The sequence below is a fragment of the Hyperolius riggenbachi genome, chromosome 6 (genome assembly GCF_040937935.1).
Source record: "Hyperolius riggenbachi isolate aHypRig1 chromosome 6, aHypRig1.pri, whole genome shotgun sequence".
NCBI lineage: Eukaryota > Metazoa > Chordata > Amphibia > Anura > Hyperoliidae > Hyperolius > Hyperolius riggenbachi.
The window spans coordinates 98440004-98458889 of record NC_090651.1 but is presented as its reverse complement, the minus strand read 5'-3'; the positions used below and the strand labels follow the sequence as shown (position 1 = coordinate 98458889).

General features: G+C 43.8%; 1 protein-coding gene across 4 annotated transcripts in view; it reads left to right on the top strand.

Annotated features, from left to right (window-relative positions):
* The window catches only part of LOC137521020 (torsin-1A-interacting protein 1-like), a 40989-nt gene extending 24823 nt beyond the window's left edge, over positions 1 to 16166 (top strand). For 2 of the 4 annotated variants that reach the window (XM_068239731.1, XM_068239728.1), the window contains 6 exons: positions 284 to 343; positions 1130 to 1189; positions 4747 to 4794; positions 8307 to 8336; positions 11211 to 11249; positions 14058 to 16166. In XM_068239731.1, the coding sequence (XP_068095832.1) occupies positions 284 to 343; positions 1130 to 1189; positions 4747 to 4794; positions 8307 to 8336; positions 11211 to 11249; positions 14058 to 14845 (1025 nt within the window). In that variant the 3' untranslated portion in view covers positions 14846 to 16166. The remainder of the gene's footprint in view (positions 1 to 283; positions 344 to 1129; positions 1190 to 4746; positions 4795 to 8306; positions 8337 to 11210; positions 11250 to 14057) is intronic. The other 2 variants (XM_068239729.1, XM_068239730.1) reach the window with 2 other exon arrangements.
* The last annotated feature ends 2720 nt before the right edge of the window (positions 16167 to 18886 follow it).

The window sequence follows — 18886 nt, the reverse complement described above, 5'->3', positions numbered from 1 at the left end:
TGCACAAGATGCCCCCTTCACCATGGATGCACCAGGGTTAGTATTTTTTTTCCCTGGTTTTTGTCCTCTAAACCTAGGTGCGTCTTATGGTCCGGAGCGTCTTATGGTCCGGAGCGTCTTATGGTCCGGAGCGTCTTATGGTCCGAAAAATACGGTACTTTGTACAGCGCCACAGAATATGTTGGCCCTTAATAAATCAATAATAATCAGCAATATTTTGCTTCCTTTTTCCTTTATTTATTTTGATTACTTTTTTTGTATCTGACAACTTTTTGTTTTGTAGATTTGGAAAAACAGTCTTGGGGTGATGTGAATACCTCCTCTTTTTCTGGTGATACTAGTTGTAAGTTTTTTTTGTTGTGTTTTTATTTAGTTTTTTTCTTTAGTTTTTTTTTTTTTTTTTTTTTTTTTTTTTGTAATTAGACAGTGATGGAAACAGCTGTTCTCTAATGCCGAGCATACACAGCTCGTTTCTGCATCGGAATCGAGCCGCTGGCTCAATCCCGGAGCGTCCCCGCTGGTGCTCGGATCGATTCCCGCTCGTCCCCGCGGGTGCTCGGATCGATTCCCGCTCGTCCCCGCGGGTGCTCGGATCGATTCCCGCTCGTCCCCGCGGGTGCTCGGATCGATTCCCGCTCGTCCCCGCTGGTGCTCGGATCGATTCCCGCTCGTCCCCGCGGGTGCTCGGATCGATTCCCGCTCGTCCCCGCGGGTGCTCGGATCGATTCCCGCTCGTCCCCGCGGGTGCTCGGATCGATTCCCGCTCGGATCGATTCCCGCTCGGATCGATTCCCGCTCGGATCGATTCCCGCTCGGATCGATTCCCGCTCGTCCCCGCGGGCACTTATCTTCCGCTCGTTTTCTTCCATTGTCCACCCGCGGGGATCGAGAGCGCAGTCGAGCCATCAGCGGCTTGATTGATGAGAAAAAAACGACCCGTGGGTGCCAACCATTAATCCCCTATGCACGCTAGCAGTTTATTTGCATCAGTTCACGTTTGGATTGATGTTTTCTAGGTGCAGATATATGGTCATTTAAAAACAAAATTTCAGCTATATTTTGTTTCCTTTTTCATGGATTTTGTTTTCGTTATTTACATGTATCTGACAACTTTATTTTCTTCTTCCAGACTTACAGAAACAGATATGGGAAGATGAGAAGAAGTCCTCTTTTTCTTCTGGTACAAGTAGTAAGTTTTTTTTGTTTTTTTTAATCAAGCAATATTTTATCGAGCAGAGATATGAAATAAATCTGACATCATACCACATATTATGAGTTAACTTGTTAAGTAAGCAAATCGGCAAGGTCAGGAAACATTGATACAGAATTATTGTGAGTTACAATTGAACATTACAAGCATACTAGTTGAATCACTTAGCAGCCACGGGGGAAAAGAAGGATCCATAGAATTTTTTGTTTGTTTTGTTAGTTTCTTTTTCACTTCCTATAGCTTTGTGATTAGACAGTGATAGAAACAGCTATTCTCTAAATCATCTATGCACACTTGCAGCTACAGCAGTGTTCTGGGACTAATGTTATAGGGGTTGGGATGTTTTTTTTTTCCCACACATATAACTGGAGACTAAACCATCGCTTGAGCACATGGTCACCAATTTCTGGGATGACCTACGGCCATACACAGCATAGCACTGTGCAGTGTGTCCTTTTCCAGTAACTGGGACATGCATCATTAATATAAAATACAATGGGATGTATTCACTAAACTGTGATAATGAGAATAACGTGCCGGAAGTAAAGCATAAGCTTAATATATTGATTTAGGCTCTACTCATCATGTGTAAGACTTAACACAAGTTATTCTTATTACCTCAGTTTTGTGAATATACATTAATGGTCTCAATTCGCTAAGGGCAGTAAAATAATTTAGGTCTGAATTAATTATTTAGTATATTGATGTTTAATTAGGCAGTGAATGAAGCAATAATTAAAGGATGAGAAGGATAAACTAAACTGAGGATATGTATTTTTTCCTTTTAAAATAATACCAGTTGCCTGACTCTCCTGCTGATCTTGTGTCTCTAATACTTTTAGTCACAGCCCCTGAACAAGCATGCAGATGAGGTGCTCTGACTGAAGTCAGACTGGATTAGCTGCATGCTTGTTTCAGGTGTGTGACTCAGCCACTACTGCAGCCAAAGAGATCAGCAGGACTGCCAAGCAAAATGTATTGTTTAAAAGGAAACCTCCATATCACTCTCAGTTAAGGTTTCCTTTAACAGCAGACATGAAATGGGGAATAGAGGTGTCCATACACTGATCAAGCTATTTCTGATTGGCGTTCCAATTGTTTTGGGACTCATGACTAGGTATCCCCAATGCCCGATGGCATTATTCTCCTCATTCCCCCACACCTTGGATTTCTGTTTGGCCACATGACACTCATTCTTTATCCACCCCCCCCCCCCCCCCCTCGCCCCTCATAGCAACAGACACATTGCTAGCCAGTGACAGCGACAGATCTACTATGTCGCCTAAAGGATCATATACCGATCTCTGCCGGGCACCTGAGGTTCCCCCGACGATCCCACCTGTGTGTACTGGGCTTTATTTAGGTGTAGAATATGACGAGATTAAAGGGATACTTAAGTCAACTGGAAGAAATGAGTTTAACTCACCTGGGGCTTCCCTCAGCCCCCTGAAGCCGATCGGTGCCCTCGCAGCCCCGCTCCTGGACCCGCCGGCGGCGACTTCCGGTCTCGCCATCACCGGCCGACAGGCATGGGAACGCGAGTGATTCTTCGCGTTCCCAGCCACAATAGCACCCCCTATGCTATAGCATAGCAGCATAGGGGGTGCTATTGTGGCTGGGAACGCGAAGAATCACTCGCGTTCCCATGCCTGTCGGCCGGTGACGGCGAAACCGGAAGTCGCCGCCGGCGGGTCCAGGAGCATCGGAGCGGGGCTGCGAGGGCGCCGATCGGCTTCAGGGGGCTGATGAAAGCCCCAGGTGAGTTAAACTCATTTTTTCCAGTTGACTTAAGTATCCCTTTAAGTTTAAAGAGACACTAAAGCCGACACGAAAGAAAAAAATATGATGATTTGTATGTGTAGTACAGCTAAGAAATAAAACCTTAGGAGCAGAGACATAAGTCTAATATTGTTTCCAGTACAGGAAAAGTTAAACTCCAGTTGTTATCTATGCAAAAGAGCCATTGAGCTCCACGACTTTCAAAGTCGCAGAGAGTCCTGTCTTCTGAAGCTTGTTATCTCAACTGTCGGTCACTGTATTTTCTTTTTCTCTCCAGAGGACAGATCAATAGTTCACTGGCCTGCTCTGTAAGGGGTGGTGCACACCGAGCGGGTTTTGTTGTGTTTTACAACCGCCTGCCTGCAGCTGTGGATACGCTAGGGTAACGTATTTCAATGGGGTGGTTCACACCAGAGCGGGAGGCGTTTTACATAAACGCATACTCCCGGGCTGAGGCATTTTTGGATTTCAGAGGCGTTTCTGCCTCCAATGTAAAGTATAGGAAAAACGCAAACCGCTCTGAAAAACGCCAGTTCAAAGCGGTTTTGCAGACGTTTTTGTTACAGAAGCTGTTCAGTAACAGCTTTACTGTAACAATATATGAAGTCTACTACACAAAAAACGCTACCCAAAAACGCAAAACGCTAGGTGAAATGCTTCATAAAAATAAGAAAAAGCATTTCAAAATCCGCTAGCGTTTTGTGGATCTGCTAGTGGTTTTTGGTGTGCACCAGGCCTAAAATCGTTTAGAATGCAGAGTAGTGTGTAAACTGCATATATTAGAGAATGATGCAATGTTATAAAAAAAAAAAAAAAAAAACTAACTGAAAATGAAATTGAGAATATTTTCTTTGCTACTGATCTAGTAATTATCCGCACTACACAATCAAATCATCATATCATAATTTTTTTCTCGCTTCAGTGTCTCTTTAAAGGAGTGATCCAAGGTTTTTAAAAAAATTTTTTTTTTTAAAAATCCACTTACCTGGAGCTTCCTCCAGCCCATGGCAGCCGTCCTGTGCCCTCGCAGCAGCTCCGGTGGCTCCCGGCCTTCCTCGCCGGCGCAGCTGACCTCGCCAGTTTGGGTTCCAGGTCGGCCTCTTCCGCGCGGGTCATGTAGTCTCTCCGACGTCATCTGGATGGTACTGCGCAGGCGTAGTAGTTCTGCGCCTGCGCAGTACAATCCTGATGACGTCGGCCAGACCACATGACCCGCGCGGTGGAGCGGAGAAGAGGCTGACCTAGAACCCGACCTGGCGAGGTCAGCTGCGCAGGTGATGAAGACCGGGAGCCACTGGAGCTGCGGTGAAGGCACAGGACAGCTGCCATGGGCTAGAGGAGGCCTCAGGTAAGTGGATTTAAAAAAAAAACTTAGATGTGTCCTTTTAAGGACTTTAGTTCAGGTTTGTTGTATAGAATCAAAGTAGAAAGTTATTTTCTCAGTAGTTTGCTTATACAGTACATGGGATTGTATCTGATTATTTCTGTTATTTGCATCTTGACTAGGTGATGTTCTGTTGGGAAACTGCATGATAAGTCTAAAGAATGTAAAAGAATAAGTAGCAGTTTTTACAGAGGCAGGAATCAGACAGGAGTAGAGAGGGGCACTCATTCATAATTTGTGCATGAAGATCTTGGGATATAAAGAAATCAATTTATACAAACATGCTCCTTTATTTCAATGCTATTTCTGTGACTGGAGATGAATTTACGGTTCTGCTTTCCTTACTTGCATGGATCTTTTTTTTATTTTCCAGACAATCAAAAACGACAGCGGGCTCAAAACAAGTCGGCTTATTCTGATGGTATGTGTTTTGTGCTCTTCTTATCTGTGTGATTGAGCAGTGAGGGGAGCAGCAGGGCTGTGGAGTTGGTACAAAATCATCCGACAACTCCGTTTATGAGACCTCCGACTCCTCTAATTTATATATAACAATCTTGTTAATTGAAAGTATGTAACATAAACGGCATTTCATCACTTCCAAAGCGTAGGAATTTTAAAGCAATATTGTAAAGGTATCTGCTTTTGGGAACAAAACAAAGCTCTTGGCCAGGAAGCTGATACTCTACCCTGTCAGCTGCCCCAGCCTGTCTTTGCCAATGTGAATGCCTCGGCATGTTGTCTGTATAATAATAATCACCGGAGGCCCATATCAGCCAGGTTCCAGCGTGTAGCCCCTGCCACCTTGCAGAAAAAGGCCTCTGCCTTTTTATATCCGATACAGAAAAGGCCAGGGCCATTTTCTGCAGGGGGGCTGATCTATGCACCAGAACCCAGCTGATACGGGGTTCCAGTGAATATTATTAAATAGACAATATGTTGAGGCATTCTAACTTTTGAGTATTGGCGTACCTCTGTGTTTTTAATGTACACCAGAGATGCACTTTGCCTAAACTTGGGATAAAGAGTAACTGCGGTAGAGTAACTGTTAACTAGAATTCAAAACTAATCCTGGGCAGGAGTACATGTAGAGGGTAATTATATATGAATGTCGTCTTCAGTGCCATAATGTGGTATTGAAGACGCCATGCAATAATGACTAGGGAAAGTAAATGAGATGGCAATAATTGATACGTTGCTACATTGATATATCAAAGTAGGTGAAAACACAACTGGAGCAGTTGCCCCGAGCAATCGGTAAAATCAACAGAATTTGTTTATTTCCTCTGGGAAACTGCTCCACATTTTCACCTGTCTTCCAAATTGAGCTGCCAATTTTTTTAAGTGGATATAAAGTAACCTCTCTCTACCTAAAGCTTTCCTTTCTAAATGGGACTCTTGATATTTTCTGCCCAGCCCCCATTTAAGATTCTTCATTAGGTAGTCCCGTACTTAGGATCACCTGACTTATAATTTCTGGGAGGTACGAATTTACAGATTGCCCAGCAAGCTCATGTTAAACCAGAACTTCTAGGAGTGTGTAAGGGGCTATAAAAGACCAAAGAACTAAAATAATATGCAAAACAGAAATGTTTCTTCTTAAAACAGAAATGTACTTTCTTAACCTTCCTGGCGGTAAGCCCGAACTATGCCACGTAGGAGTCTTTCTCAGGCCCTGCTGGGCCGATTTGCGCAATTTTTTTTTTTCATTACACGCAGCTAGCACTTTGCTAGCTGCGTGTATACCGCGGTCGCCGCTGGTTTGCCGCTACCCGCCGCGTTAGAGGCCCCCCGAGACCTCGTGCACAGCCTGGCCAATCAGTGCCAGGCAGCGCTGAAGGGTTGATCAGGACTCCCTCTGACGTCACGACGTCGATGATGTCATCGCGATCGTCGCCATGGCGACGGGGGAAGCCCTAAAGGAAATCCCGTTCAGAACAGGATTTCCTTATGGGCGAGTGCGCCGGCGGCGATCGGAGGGGTGGGAAGGACGCCGCAGGGAGGGGGGCATCATGTAGCTAGCGCTAGGCTGGCTACATGATAGAAAAAAACATTTTGCAAAAAAAACCTTCCCGCGGCTGTAGGGCCGCGGGAATCAAACCGCCAGGGAGGTTAAAGGGCAACTGAAATTAGAAGAATATGGAGGCTGCCATATTTATTTCCTCTTAAACAATACCAGTTGCCTGGCAGCCCTGCTGGTCTATTTGCTGCAATAGTGTCTGAATCACACCAGAAACAAGCATGCAGCTAATCTTGTCAGATCTGACAATAATGTCAGAAACACCTGATCTGCTGCATGCTTGTTCAGGACCATCTATGGATAAAAGTATTAGAGGCAGAGTATCAGCAGACTTGCCAGGCAACTGATATTGCTTATAAGGAAATAAATATGGCAGCCTCCATATTACTCTCGCTTGAGTTGTCCTTTAAAACAGAAGGTATTTGTGATTATTCAGGTTGAAGTGAGCGTACGAGATGTCCCACAATGCATTACAGCAAATCGTCCCTTTGTTTTCCTGGAAAGCTAAGCACACGGCCAGAACCGCTGTAATGCTGGGTGTACACGGGTCGTTTTTTGTTATCAGTCGAGCCGCTGATGGCTCGATTGATACTATCCGACGTGTCCGATGACCCGCTGGATCGATTCCGCAATCGATACCCGCGGGCGGACAATAGCGGAAAACGAGCGGAATAGAAGAGACGCGCCCGCAGGGACGAGCGGGAGTCGATCCGGCGGCTAATCGAGCCGCAGAAACGGATTGTGTATGCCTAGCATAATGCAATGTTGTGTCAGCTTGTTAATTGTACAGAGCCACAATCGTCCAACTGGGAGATACAAACAAGCTAGAAAGAGGATGTAGAGCAGGCAAAGAAGATGCTGGAGACCTGGAGCTGTGCTGTACAGCTGTTAGGCAGCTGTTTGGGGTTCTATTGATGTCGTGCTGTAGGACTGGAGATGAGATTTACAGTTCAGGGCTCTAATAATATCCTGTGTGGTCTTCATCTATCCTGCAGTGTCTGCGTGCACAGAATTAATCTGAGCACCATGAAAAGTGAGTCTCTTATGAGGCTTCCTCTGCTGGAGACAATATGTACTGAATTGTATGTAGTGTACAGAACCATTAGCTGAGTGCTACAGTTCTCAGGGATCCGCCTGTATATCACTTCCTGGAAGAGGGGGCAGTGGTTAGCAGTCATGTGGCTGCTCAGTTCCTCGAAGGCTTCACCAAAATGAAGGCTATAGAGGTAAGTATATATGCCAACTCCTGTGCTCTACTGGAGTGTAACGGGAGGGGTGGCCAACGTAGATAGGTTTCCACAGGTGTTCTTGGAATAATGGTGATCTGCACACAGCTTTTACCCCAGGGTGTAGTAATAAAGGCTCATACACACATCTGATTCGTTTGGACGTCCAGCCGTTTGGACGTCAAATCGGGCGTGTGTACAGTCGGTCGTTCAGCTGATAACGCTAGTTTTGACAGATCCACCAAGCGGATCCGTCAAGACCAGCGTTATTAGCTGAATGACCGACTGTACACACGCCTGATTTGACGTCCAAACGACCGGCCGTTTGGAAAAATCTGACGTGTGTATGAGCCTTTAGAGGCTCAGTCTAGCACAGCTCAGCCAGATAATATAAATTCTTGTGAAATGGTTATGCCACAATGCCAGACCGTCTTTGCCAAGGATGTTATCTAATGACCTCATATTGCAGTTTTAAGGTGCTCCAATGTTTTAGTAATGTGGAGCAGCTGTAGAATCCCTTCAGGGAATTATTCCAAGGAGTCAGAAGCAATAAGCAAATGTGACTTTATGCCAGGGAGGTCCTTTTTTTTATCTTCAAAGCCATTTCAGGTTGTGTCATTTGGTGGCATATTCCTTGTAAAACATGTTCTTTAGCTTTGCTTACTTGTGTCTCCCATTTTATTTCCATAGACGATGAATCTGTACCAAGGGCAAGAAAAGGTACTGTTCCATTTTTGGGTATAAAGTATATGCCACAGCCCGCCAGCCGAGCGGTCTTTAGGTCATTAAATGTTGCTTAAAGTAGGCGAGAAAAACACAAATGAATGCAGCCTGTAGTCGGCTAGATTACTTTTTCAGTAGTGTTCTGCCACTGAACGTTCTCTTTAGAATCACAAGCAACAATCTATGCTCATACTGCTAATATACTATCCCTTCCTTTCTCTAGCAATGCCCCAACATTTCTCTTCCTATCTTACTTGGGGAAGGAGCCAATGCCCTTGCTACAGCCACACCTCCCTTTAAAGGAAAACTGAAGTGAAAGGGATATGGAGTCTGCCATATTTATTTCCTTTTAAGCAGTACCAGTTGCCTGGATGTCCTGTTGATCCTCTGCCTCTAATACATTTAGCCATAGACCCTGACCAAGCATGCAGCAGATCAGTTGTTTCTGACATTGTCAGAATGGGCTGGAACTGACAAGCTTGTTTCTGGTGTGATTCAGACACTACTGCAGCCGAATAGATCAGCAGGGCTGCCACGTAACTGGTATTGTTTTTAAAAGGAAATACATATGGCAGCCTCCATATTCTTCTCACTCCAGTTGTCCTTTAATGTAAACTCCATCTGCCCCATTTATGTAAACTTTGTAGCGTAAAAATTTCAAAGTTAATTGACCCTTTTCTGGGTAAAGAATGAAATGATTGCAAAGTTGATACTTCAGAGCAGTCCAAGCAAAAACTCAAGTATAGCCCATGTGGAGGCTGTGCCCCTGGCGTCCCCTTGGCGTATGGGCTCTGTAGTGCTAATCTGTGTGGATAAAGCTTTCAGGGAAAGTCGCTAGCAGCCTGACTGCAGACTTGGAATAGAGAGGTAGGCGGGATTAAGATGTGACTGCAGACTTAGTCATGCTGCTCTCACTTCCTCCCTTCTCTGGTAAACCAAAGCAAGATCGCTGGATTTGTTTCTCCTTCCCTAGCCACATCCCCTTTATATGTCACCATAAGAAGCAGGGCTGTAACTGCAAAAAACCCTGAGGTTGGGAGATTTACCATCTTCTTCTGTCTCAGGGACTGGGTCACTGAGAAGAGCAAGTGGAATGAGGTCTGTGTAAAAGGGACACACAACAAAGACGAAAACACTGGGTTGGTTCATTAAAGGAGTGGTCCAAGCTAAAAGAAAAATCAAAATCCACTTACCTGGGGCTTCCTCCAGCCCCTGGCAGCTGTCCTGTGTCCTCGCCCCCCGCAGCTCCATTCACTGCCGGTGTCGTCCGCTGAAGAAGTCAACCTCGCAGGTCCGCTTCCGGGTCGCCGCCTTGTGCGCTCCACGGTGCGGTTCATGTGGTATAACCAACGTCATCAGGTCTGTACTGCGCAGGTGCAGAACTACTGCACCTGCACAGTACACACCTGATGACGTCGGCTAGAGCACATGACCCGCGCCGTGGAGTGCACAAGAAGGCGACCCAGAAGCAGACCTGGCGAGGTCGGCTTCTTCAGCGGAGGACACCGGCAGTAAGCGCAGCTGCGGCGAGGGCACAGGACAGCTGCCAGGGGCTGGGGGAAGCCTTTTAGCTTGGACCACTCTTATAAGTTTTGTAAAATTGGATTATTTTGGAAAAATAGGACTGTTTTGTAAAAGTTGGACTATTTAAGGCCCCATTCACACTTGCGATTCGAGTCCGCAAGTGTCCAGGGGTCCGGTGGCCGCAAAGAGACCGTACGGGTCTCTGCGGTGGCCACAAGGCGGCACAAGTTGCGGATCCGGAATGTATCCGTTCCGGCTACAATAAAGTAGCCGGAACTAGATACATTGCAGTGCCGGAAAGGCACTGCAAGCATGGGGGATACCGGCGTGTAGTCCGGGCCCCCCAAGTGGCATAGGACCGGTGCTGGAAGCATCCGGTCCTATTGACAGTGTGATGGGAAACATCCGTTTCCCATTGCACAGCATGGCCGCATGCGAAGGGTCAGGATCCGGCCCGGGTCCGCAGCCGCAGCGGGATGGACTGAAAAATAGCGCATGTTGGAAAAAAAAGCCGGACCGTCCCGGAGCTGCGTTCCCGGTTCCGGACGGCGCACGAATGTGAATGGATACATTGATTAACAATGTATCCATTCACCATCCGCTGTGTACGGAGCGTTCCGGGCCGGGGAAGCCGGACCTGGAACGCTAATGTGAACCGGGCCTAACACAGAAACCTTTTGATTGGAGTTCTGTTATAAAGCATGCAGATTTTCTAAAGATTATTGGCAACCATTTTTCAAGAATTTATACTTTTACATTTTACGAGGAAGCAAAAGTGGAAAATAGGGATGATCAATCATGCAAATACTTCCTAATTTATGCAAATTTTTATGCAAATATATGCAGTTTGAAATTGGACCAATCAATTTAAAACTGGGTGGGACTTAATTGTTCCATTTTCAAGCTGCGCATATTTGTATAAAAATTTACATAAACTCAGAAATATTTGCATATCACTGATCATCATTAGGGAAAAACGAAAAGCGGATTGTTGAGCGTGGAATGGATTTTGGAGTCCTGTAAACGGGGGAAAAACAACAAATTTGTAAATTCATTTGGTCAGAGATTCTTTGTACCGCAATTATCCCTGTAACTCTTGTTATTGCCTAGTAACATCCACTTTTACTGCAGGAATAGTCTTACTTGGTGCATAAGTATCTTGCACCAATATCTCACCATTATGATTTTGGTGTGGACAATGGGACGTAGGTCTTTTAAGGGCTGTGGCAATTTAATCCAGCACCAACGTGAATTGCATCAAGTATTTTGTCTTCCTAGCCGCCTCTTCTTTGAAATTACACAACATATTTGCTTCTTCTGCTAAAGATTAATTTTTTGATCTTACAGGTAAGGTGGAAGACCCCTCTAAATCTCATGATGGCAGAGGTATACACCAATGATTTATTTATCTTCAATTGTGACTCAGAAATGCAAAAAAAGGAAGCAAGTTGAACAATTGTTTCCTCACTCCTAGACATGCATCACACATGTTACATTAATGTAGCAAGTTAGTGACTGGAGAAATGCAGGAGCTCCACTCCGTCTGCATTTCACCCTTGTGCTGCCAACATTTTCCAAAGCAACCGCTCTAAATCCTTCAAAATTGTAATTTATTTCCAGCATTAAATCTGATTCACACATCTAATTTTGATTGCCCAATTTTACCACTCCCATGTAGCATGAAAGATTACGTACGTAATCTGTTCATAGTGTTCAAAATCTGTTGGCATACTACATGAAGGTGGTAAAATTGGCCAATCAAAGCTAGATGTGTGAACCAGGTTTAGGTGTATTGTTGGCCACATGTTGCAGCTGCTATTGACCTGTGCAACATTTGCTTCTTCCTGTATTTTGAGGCGTATTGCTGTTCACTGAAGCTGCACACCATAATTATGGGTTAATAGCAGGGATCAGGAGGTGAAATGGTCAACATAGGTTTCCTTATTAGTCACCATTTTGGGGTTTCTGGGGCACTCTGCAGGTTAATGCTTACATGCCTCATATGCAATCATTGGAAAATGTAAACATTGAACAAAGAAATGATATGGTACAGCTTTAACCACTTCCCTACCACAGGTTATTTCCCCTGAAAAGCCACAGCAATTTTCACATATCACGCCCCTCCCATTCATTCGCCAATAGCTTTATCACTACTTATAACACCAAAATGATCTATATATTTGGGGGGGGGGGGGTGCCACAAGTTAGACTTTCTTTTAGTGGTACTTTTTGCTTAGAATTATTTTAATTGTATATGCATTTTAAAGGGAGTAAGAAGGAAAAAATGTTTTGGTACATAAAACCCGCATTTTATTTGTTGATTTGTCCCAATTATTACAACTTTTAAATTATGTCCCCACTACACTGTATGGCGACAATATTTAATTTGGAAATTAAGTTGTATTTTCTTCTGTTTTGTGTTTCTTTATACTATATCAATAATTACAAGCCCTAATTTGCAAACATAACTAATAAGTAACCACATTACATACATATTAAAAAAAAAGATAAGTCCTTGATGTAACTATGATTTTTTTTTTTTAAATGCTGTCACTTTTTTTTCTTGAACAAGTGTGGGGAATAAGTGGTTGATAACTAATGGGTTATTTTTATTTATGTTTTAATTAATTTTAATGAATGTGTAAGATGTCTTTTTACTTTTAGACCACTAGATGTCCCCACATTAACTAGTGTACTAAAAAAGTACACAGGAAATAATGTGAATAAAATAAACAGAGATACGTGTATCTACCTCTGGTTGTGAAGTCTAGAGGGGCGTAGATACGCGGTACAGCAGTGCTGTAATGGGAATATGGCCAAGCTGAAATCCTGACATTATATATAATTGTTCTGATTAGATCTATAAGTTATTCAAAGAATGCTGTACACACTTGTAGCTAGGTGTCTATATTGAGCCCATGTGTTTGTCATGTTTAGAACTTCAAACAGTTCAAACATGTTTAGAACTTCAACAGCAAATTAAGCCTTGTGGTCAAACTAGATAATCTTTGGCAGAGACAGTCGTTCAGTGCAGTCTTGGGTGAAAATCTACAGTAGCATCTGGCCCACCCCTTCCAACATCGTTTAGCGATCTGTCCTGCTGCATCCGCTTGGTGACTATCTAGACCAGGCATGGGCAAACTTGGCCCTCCAGCTGTTGAGGAACTACAAATCCCACAATGCATTGCAGGAGTCTGACAGCCTCAATCATGACTCATAAAGGCAAATGCATTGTGGGTTTTGTAGTTCCTTAACAGCTGGAGGGCCAAGTTTGCCCATGCCTGATCTAGACTGTTGTGCTTGTACTGAACAAGCCCAGTCCACCCATGATGCCAAGTGAGGTGACTTCCTCAGGCAGCAGAAGTCTGGGGACAGCACCAGGCAGAAACAGGAAGTGAAAAGAGTGCCTGGCCAACCTATACTGGTGGCAACTGTACCTTGCTAACCTATACTGGGGGCAACTTTACCTAGCTACCAATACTGGGGGCACATATACCCGGCTACCTACCTATACTGAGGGTGTTTTTTGGTGGGCTCACCCCAGCTATAATGTACGGCGCAAATTGTCAGGTGCTGTGCGACCGTTCAAATTCGGGGGGATGGGGAGGAGCATCCTCACAAGTTTGCCTCAGGCAGCAAAAAGTCTAGAACTGGCCCTGGTACCAAACCACTGGCTGGTAGCCGCGTGTCTGCTGCTGGCTCCAGGCTCCATCCACAATCCCCATACAGGCGCCCCACGTGGTTGCTGGAGTAACGTGGGTGCATGTATGTCGGCGGCGTTACAAAGCCGATTTCATGCTACAATCGATCAGGAATGGGCCTGCTGTGTATGGGCAGCTAACAGATCTCTATCAGATACGATCAGAGAGATCTCTGGACAGTCAATCTGCCCATACATCGTCTGATTTATGGGCACATTTAGAGGACCATCTCTTTGTCCAGCTGATCTTCTCTGATTGTGTTTGTATAATACTATTGTGAAGAGGTGCTTTTATTTCCCCTGATCTGCCCGGAATGCCCATATAGGTAGCTTGACACAGCCCTATTTAAAGCTCAGAAGAGGGAGTCTGTGCAAAACTGGAGAAGGTAAAAGTGCTCTCAGTTAAACTACTTTTGACTTTAGCTTTCATAATATTATATTACAATTTCCTACATTTTTATTCACATTGTAATGCAATAATTTTTCTCCTCCAGGTACACTTTTGAGCCTGTTCGTAGGTCTACTTTTCGGTGCATTGCTATTTCGGTTTTGGCCGTTGATATTGGAGACGCTGTCCGCAACGGAAGCAGCTGATAAATCACAAGTCGTGAATGCTTTCCAGGATAGGTTTCGAAAGTTGCCAGTTCTTTTTCCTGGTCAATCGCAGAACCTGTGGCTCAGAAGCAAGCGAATGCTAGACATTCACCTCAAAAATGGGAAAGAAAACAAAGAACCAGCTATAATTCTACTAACTGCTGCTCAGGATGCAAGACACACATTACAATGTGTAGGCAACCAACTGGCAAAAACCTATGCCTCTTCCTTTAACAGCAGCTACGTTGTTGTGTCTGGTTCTGGCAAGAGCTCTGAAGACAGCGAAGATGTTAAGATGGAGATAGATAACAAGCTAAGTGGTGGTTTTCAGGCCAACAAGAAAGCAGCAGTGCTGCATCAAATAGAATCGCTGCCACCTGGATCATTGCTCATCCTCTACAAGTATTGTGACCACGAAAATGCTGCCTATAAGAATGTGGCACTCGTGTTAACAGTGCTTTTAGAGAACTCAACCCTGGCATCCGATACTGCACTTGGTGAACTGGAAGAGATGGTCTATGATTTCCTAAAGGAAAAATTCATTTCCTCAAAGTCGAGAACGTCACATAGCGAGATGGATGCAGACAAGCTTGGTGGTGTGTGGAGTCGCATCTCTCATGTTGTTCTGCCTGTGGTTCCCGAAAAGGACAATGTGAAAGAATGCAGAGAACCTGAAACCAGCCCATGAGTATGGAAAGTCTTCTGGAGGCAACGCGTATTGCCAGAATCCATGTCACATGGACGACGCCTTGTACCATGACAGCAAGGGTCTATGACTATACAAGGTCCTATTGACAGCAAGGGTTTACAGAAAATCAGTTCTTAGCCTAGAACTGCCGGCCAGAATTTCCTTTTACTTGTCAAATTTTGCACTTAAAAACTAAAATCGAGAATTTGATGGCTGTCATGTAAAAAAAAAATCTACATTTTCAGTACTGATCCATCTCTTTTGCAGATTTAGAGAAATATGCCTCAGTCTTTTGTGAACTATTCTGTTTACACCAGCACTTATCATCTGCAGCACTCTCTAACATAAAGCAAAATGTACTTTGAGAATTATCTGTAAAAAGATGCAGAGATCAATAATTTCAACAAACTTTAATAACACAGACAACCAGTGGCACAATTGCATCTGCCTGTGGGGAAAAAAGCTACATACCTCACCACAAAGTTCTTAATCCGAAGTAAAGCATGGAGTTGTCTGAAGCAGCATGAAGACTTACTATTCATAAAAACACAGCAGGAGAATACAGCAAAAAATTCCTGTATGATACAGTGGAAGGTTAATATTGCAACATTATTCTCACAGTAATTCCTAAATCAGAAACTCAGATCTTAAGATATGATGAACGCCTAAGCTGTCACTAAGCATTGATTATATCTGATATGGACACACACTGTATATTTTTTTTCTTTCCCAATTCTCCCCCCCCCCCCCCCCCCCAAAAAAAATGATTGTGCTAATGAAATGCATGTTTTAATACATCCGTTGTCCAAGTACTTCTACTGACCACCAGTCAGTCTAAAATCTTATGGAGAGTCACAGCCAAGGATCAGATGGCTTTGTGCGTGGCAGCTGTAGACACTCCACTTGCATGGTTTCAGCTTGTTGCCAAGAGCTGGTATAAGGAAGAACTCCGCTTGTCACCATGCTTGTAACTGTCAGGTCCCATGTGGTAGTTTGAACCGCTGTCCCTGTGTATGATTACACCACCTCGGTTGCTGAGTAGTTTTATTACCTGCAACAAGCTCCTCTCACAGCATCAGGGATCTGTTTTGGAAAGCTGTATTGCCAATGAGCATGAGGGGTGCAGAGGTAACATACCGTACTTTTCAATGGCAACAGATATTAAGCTGCAAAAATGTTGTTCTTTCTTTGCTTGTAGGTACAATTTTGATTAACTCTTGAATTATTGACAGGAAATCGTTTTTTAAAGTAAACTGGAGGTCCTTGATGCTTTTTGTATAATATACTTTGCTGTTTAAAGGATTATATCGCTCTTAAAATTTGTCTCTCTCCTCTCTCTTTTTCTAAACTGTTACATTTTAAAAGTTCGATCTTTGGGTTATTTGTGTGTAAAGCTGTCATTCCTACATGATGGCACTTCACTATCCCAAAACTTACATGCATCTGTTCGTTAGACTTTGTCTGTACTTCGGACATTTATTGTTGAAGATTCCTAATCCAATTATACAAAGACCGATGCTAGCCAGATCTGATCTATAATTGATAAATTTCAGTCCAAATATTCATTAGAAAGGATCTACCACACACTCCTGCAGATTTATAATATAGCTGTCTTACACTTTACATTTTCCTAGTTTTATTTAAATTATTTTTTTCTTAATCTATTTAGGGGCTGCATATGTTTATGCACAGTGTTGAGGAGGGAAGGAAATGTACTTTGATGGTAATAATAAGGCACCCATGCACTTATCGATTTTCCCATTTGCTTTCTGGATGGCATGCAGCAGAAATCTGCAGCATGCTGTACAGATTTGTGCTGCAATGCAACATGGATGGCAAGCCCATAGTAGAGATAAGCAGAGTTTCCCAGCCCCTCTCCCCTGCAGGGAAACACTGCAGATTCAGCCCAGATTCAGGGTCTGTGGAAGTAGGGCCTTAAAGGAAACCAGAGCTGAGTTTAACTAAAAGTTTTAAACATATCTGAGGCTTCTTCCTCCAGCCCCATGCGCACGGATCTCTCCCACGCTGCACTCCTAGGGCAGAGGTCACACTTGTTTTGCGCAGACTGGCTGAAGTTTCGGGACCCGTTACAGGCGCAGGAGAAGGCTGAGGACGGTGGCGTGTGAGTGATCTGTGCGGATGGGGTTGGAGGAAGCCCCAGGTATGTATAAAACTTTTAGTTAAACTCTGCTCTGGTACACTTTAAAGTGGCCTACACTTACCGATTTTTATTATTATTATTTTTCATCAATATCCTTCTGATTAAATCATTTGAGCTAATCTACTAGAAATCGATGCCACAAACTATTCCCGATTTTTCCAGATACTGGAATTGGTCAGTTTGGTTGATCACACAGGGCAGAAAATGTTGGTCTATTGACAGTGAATTGGGAGCACGTCACTAGCAGCGTTCAGTTAGACGACCAACAAAGCTACTCTCACCTGAAGATAAACTATAATATAAAAAAATGTCTTTCATCTTGAATTTTAATCAAGGGCACACCGGATTGATTTAAAGGCATGCAACTGTAGAGCCAATAATTCCAGGTGCAGAGCTAATAGTCACATGGCCTCATAGCAAATCGTTTACTCCTCAGGTTTTGAAGGGCACTTTCTAATTCCCCGTGTATAACCCTGCAATATCCAGCCTTGGCTTGAATGCTAATATTTTAACATTTTCAGTAAAATAATTCTAGTCCATGTACTTCCTCCAGCTCCACTAAAACTTACACCCCCCTCCCCCCCCCCCCCCCCCCCCAAAAAAAAAAAAAACTATATGTGCTTCTAGCATTTCCCCAAGCTCATCTTTCATGATATATCTGCCACACCCCCACCAATTTCACTAAGTCTCCCTCTACTTTTAGTCCAGGACCCCACTTCACAGGACGTCCACCTACTGCCCATCCCTCAGGGCCCACTTCATTATTCTTCACCTATGTCTAATGGTGTCCATTCCTTTATTAATTTATATTTTATTTGTTCAATTTAGTACTAAAAAGGATGCTTTTTTAAATATTTTATCAGACAATCTATAGCACAAATGAAAAAATGCATTTTTGCTGGTTTGCCAGACTTTGCAAGTTCAAGATAGTTCTTTTACAGCTTAGTAATACAGAGAAGGATATGTTTATAACATTTCATTTCTGATTTAGTGCTAAACAATTAAATAATATACAAATATCATAACAAAAAAAAATCGATATGGTCCCGATATGGTCCCAAGCCCATCTAAGCTCTGAGAAATCTGCAACAGCACCACGGAATATGCTGGCACTTTATAAATCAGTAATAATAAATAATCCACAGACTTTGTGGTGTGACAACCTCTTCCTAGCCCGTAACCTGCTCTCTTTGCAATGCCTTGATGATGGGTTCCTAAGCAGTTTAATGTACTCCTGCTACTTACTAGTTACTCCCTCTATCAGGCTGTGTTGCTGTCATTGTTTCACACTTCTTGTATCTGTGACACCCAGAGCTCGGCTTTGAGTTATGAGTGTCACTAGAACAAAACGTGAGGGGAATCTTGCCAGAAAAGACACACTCTTCGAAAAAAAATCAACACACTAACCCTTTTCACTCACATATTTCAGTTTCTGCATCTGTTGTAGAGTATAATCCCTGCTTACAGTTTCAATAACGCCTGTCACTGGAACTGTTCTCTTCTCCCCATCAGCAATACAGATAAAAATAAAATAAAATATTTCAGCCACTGCAGATTGTAAAACAGATTATTGAGGGTAAAGTACAACTTAGTGAAGGACAACTTAGTGCTGTTCAAAAGTTAAAAACTGTTGGAGCAGGCATGTGTAGGAAGCTCTCCTCATGCCCACCGTTCCCCCGTTTTCCTCTGTCCCCCCTTTTATGTTCTGATGGCCCCCCTGAAGCCACTTCTGGGTCGGTGAGCAGTAGCGCGCAAGCGCTGGCAGGCGATTTGCATCCATGATCACGTAGCCAGGAGCGCTCTGCGCATGCGCTCCAAGCCACGGACGCACGATCAAGGACGCAAGCACCGTTTACCAATCCGGAGGTAGCTCCGGGGGG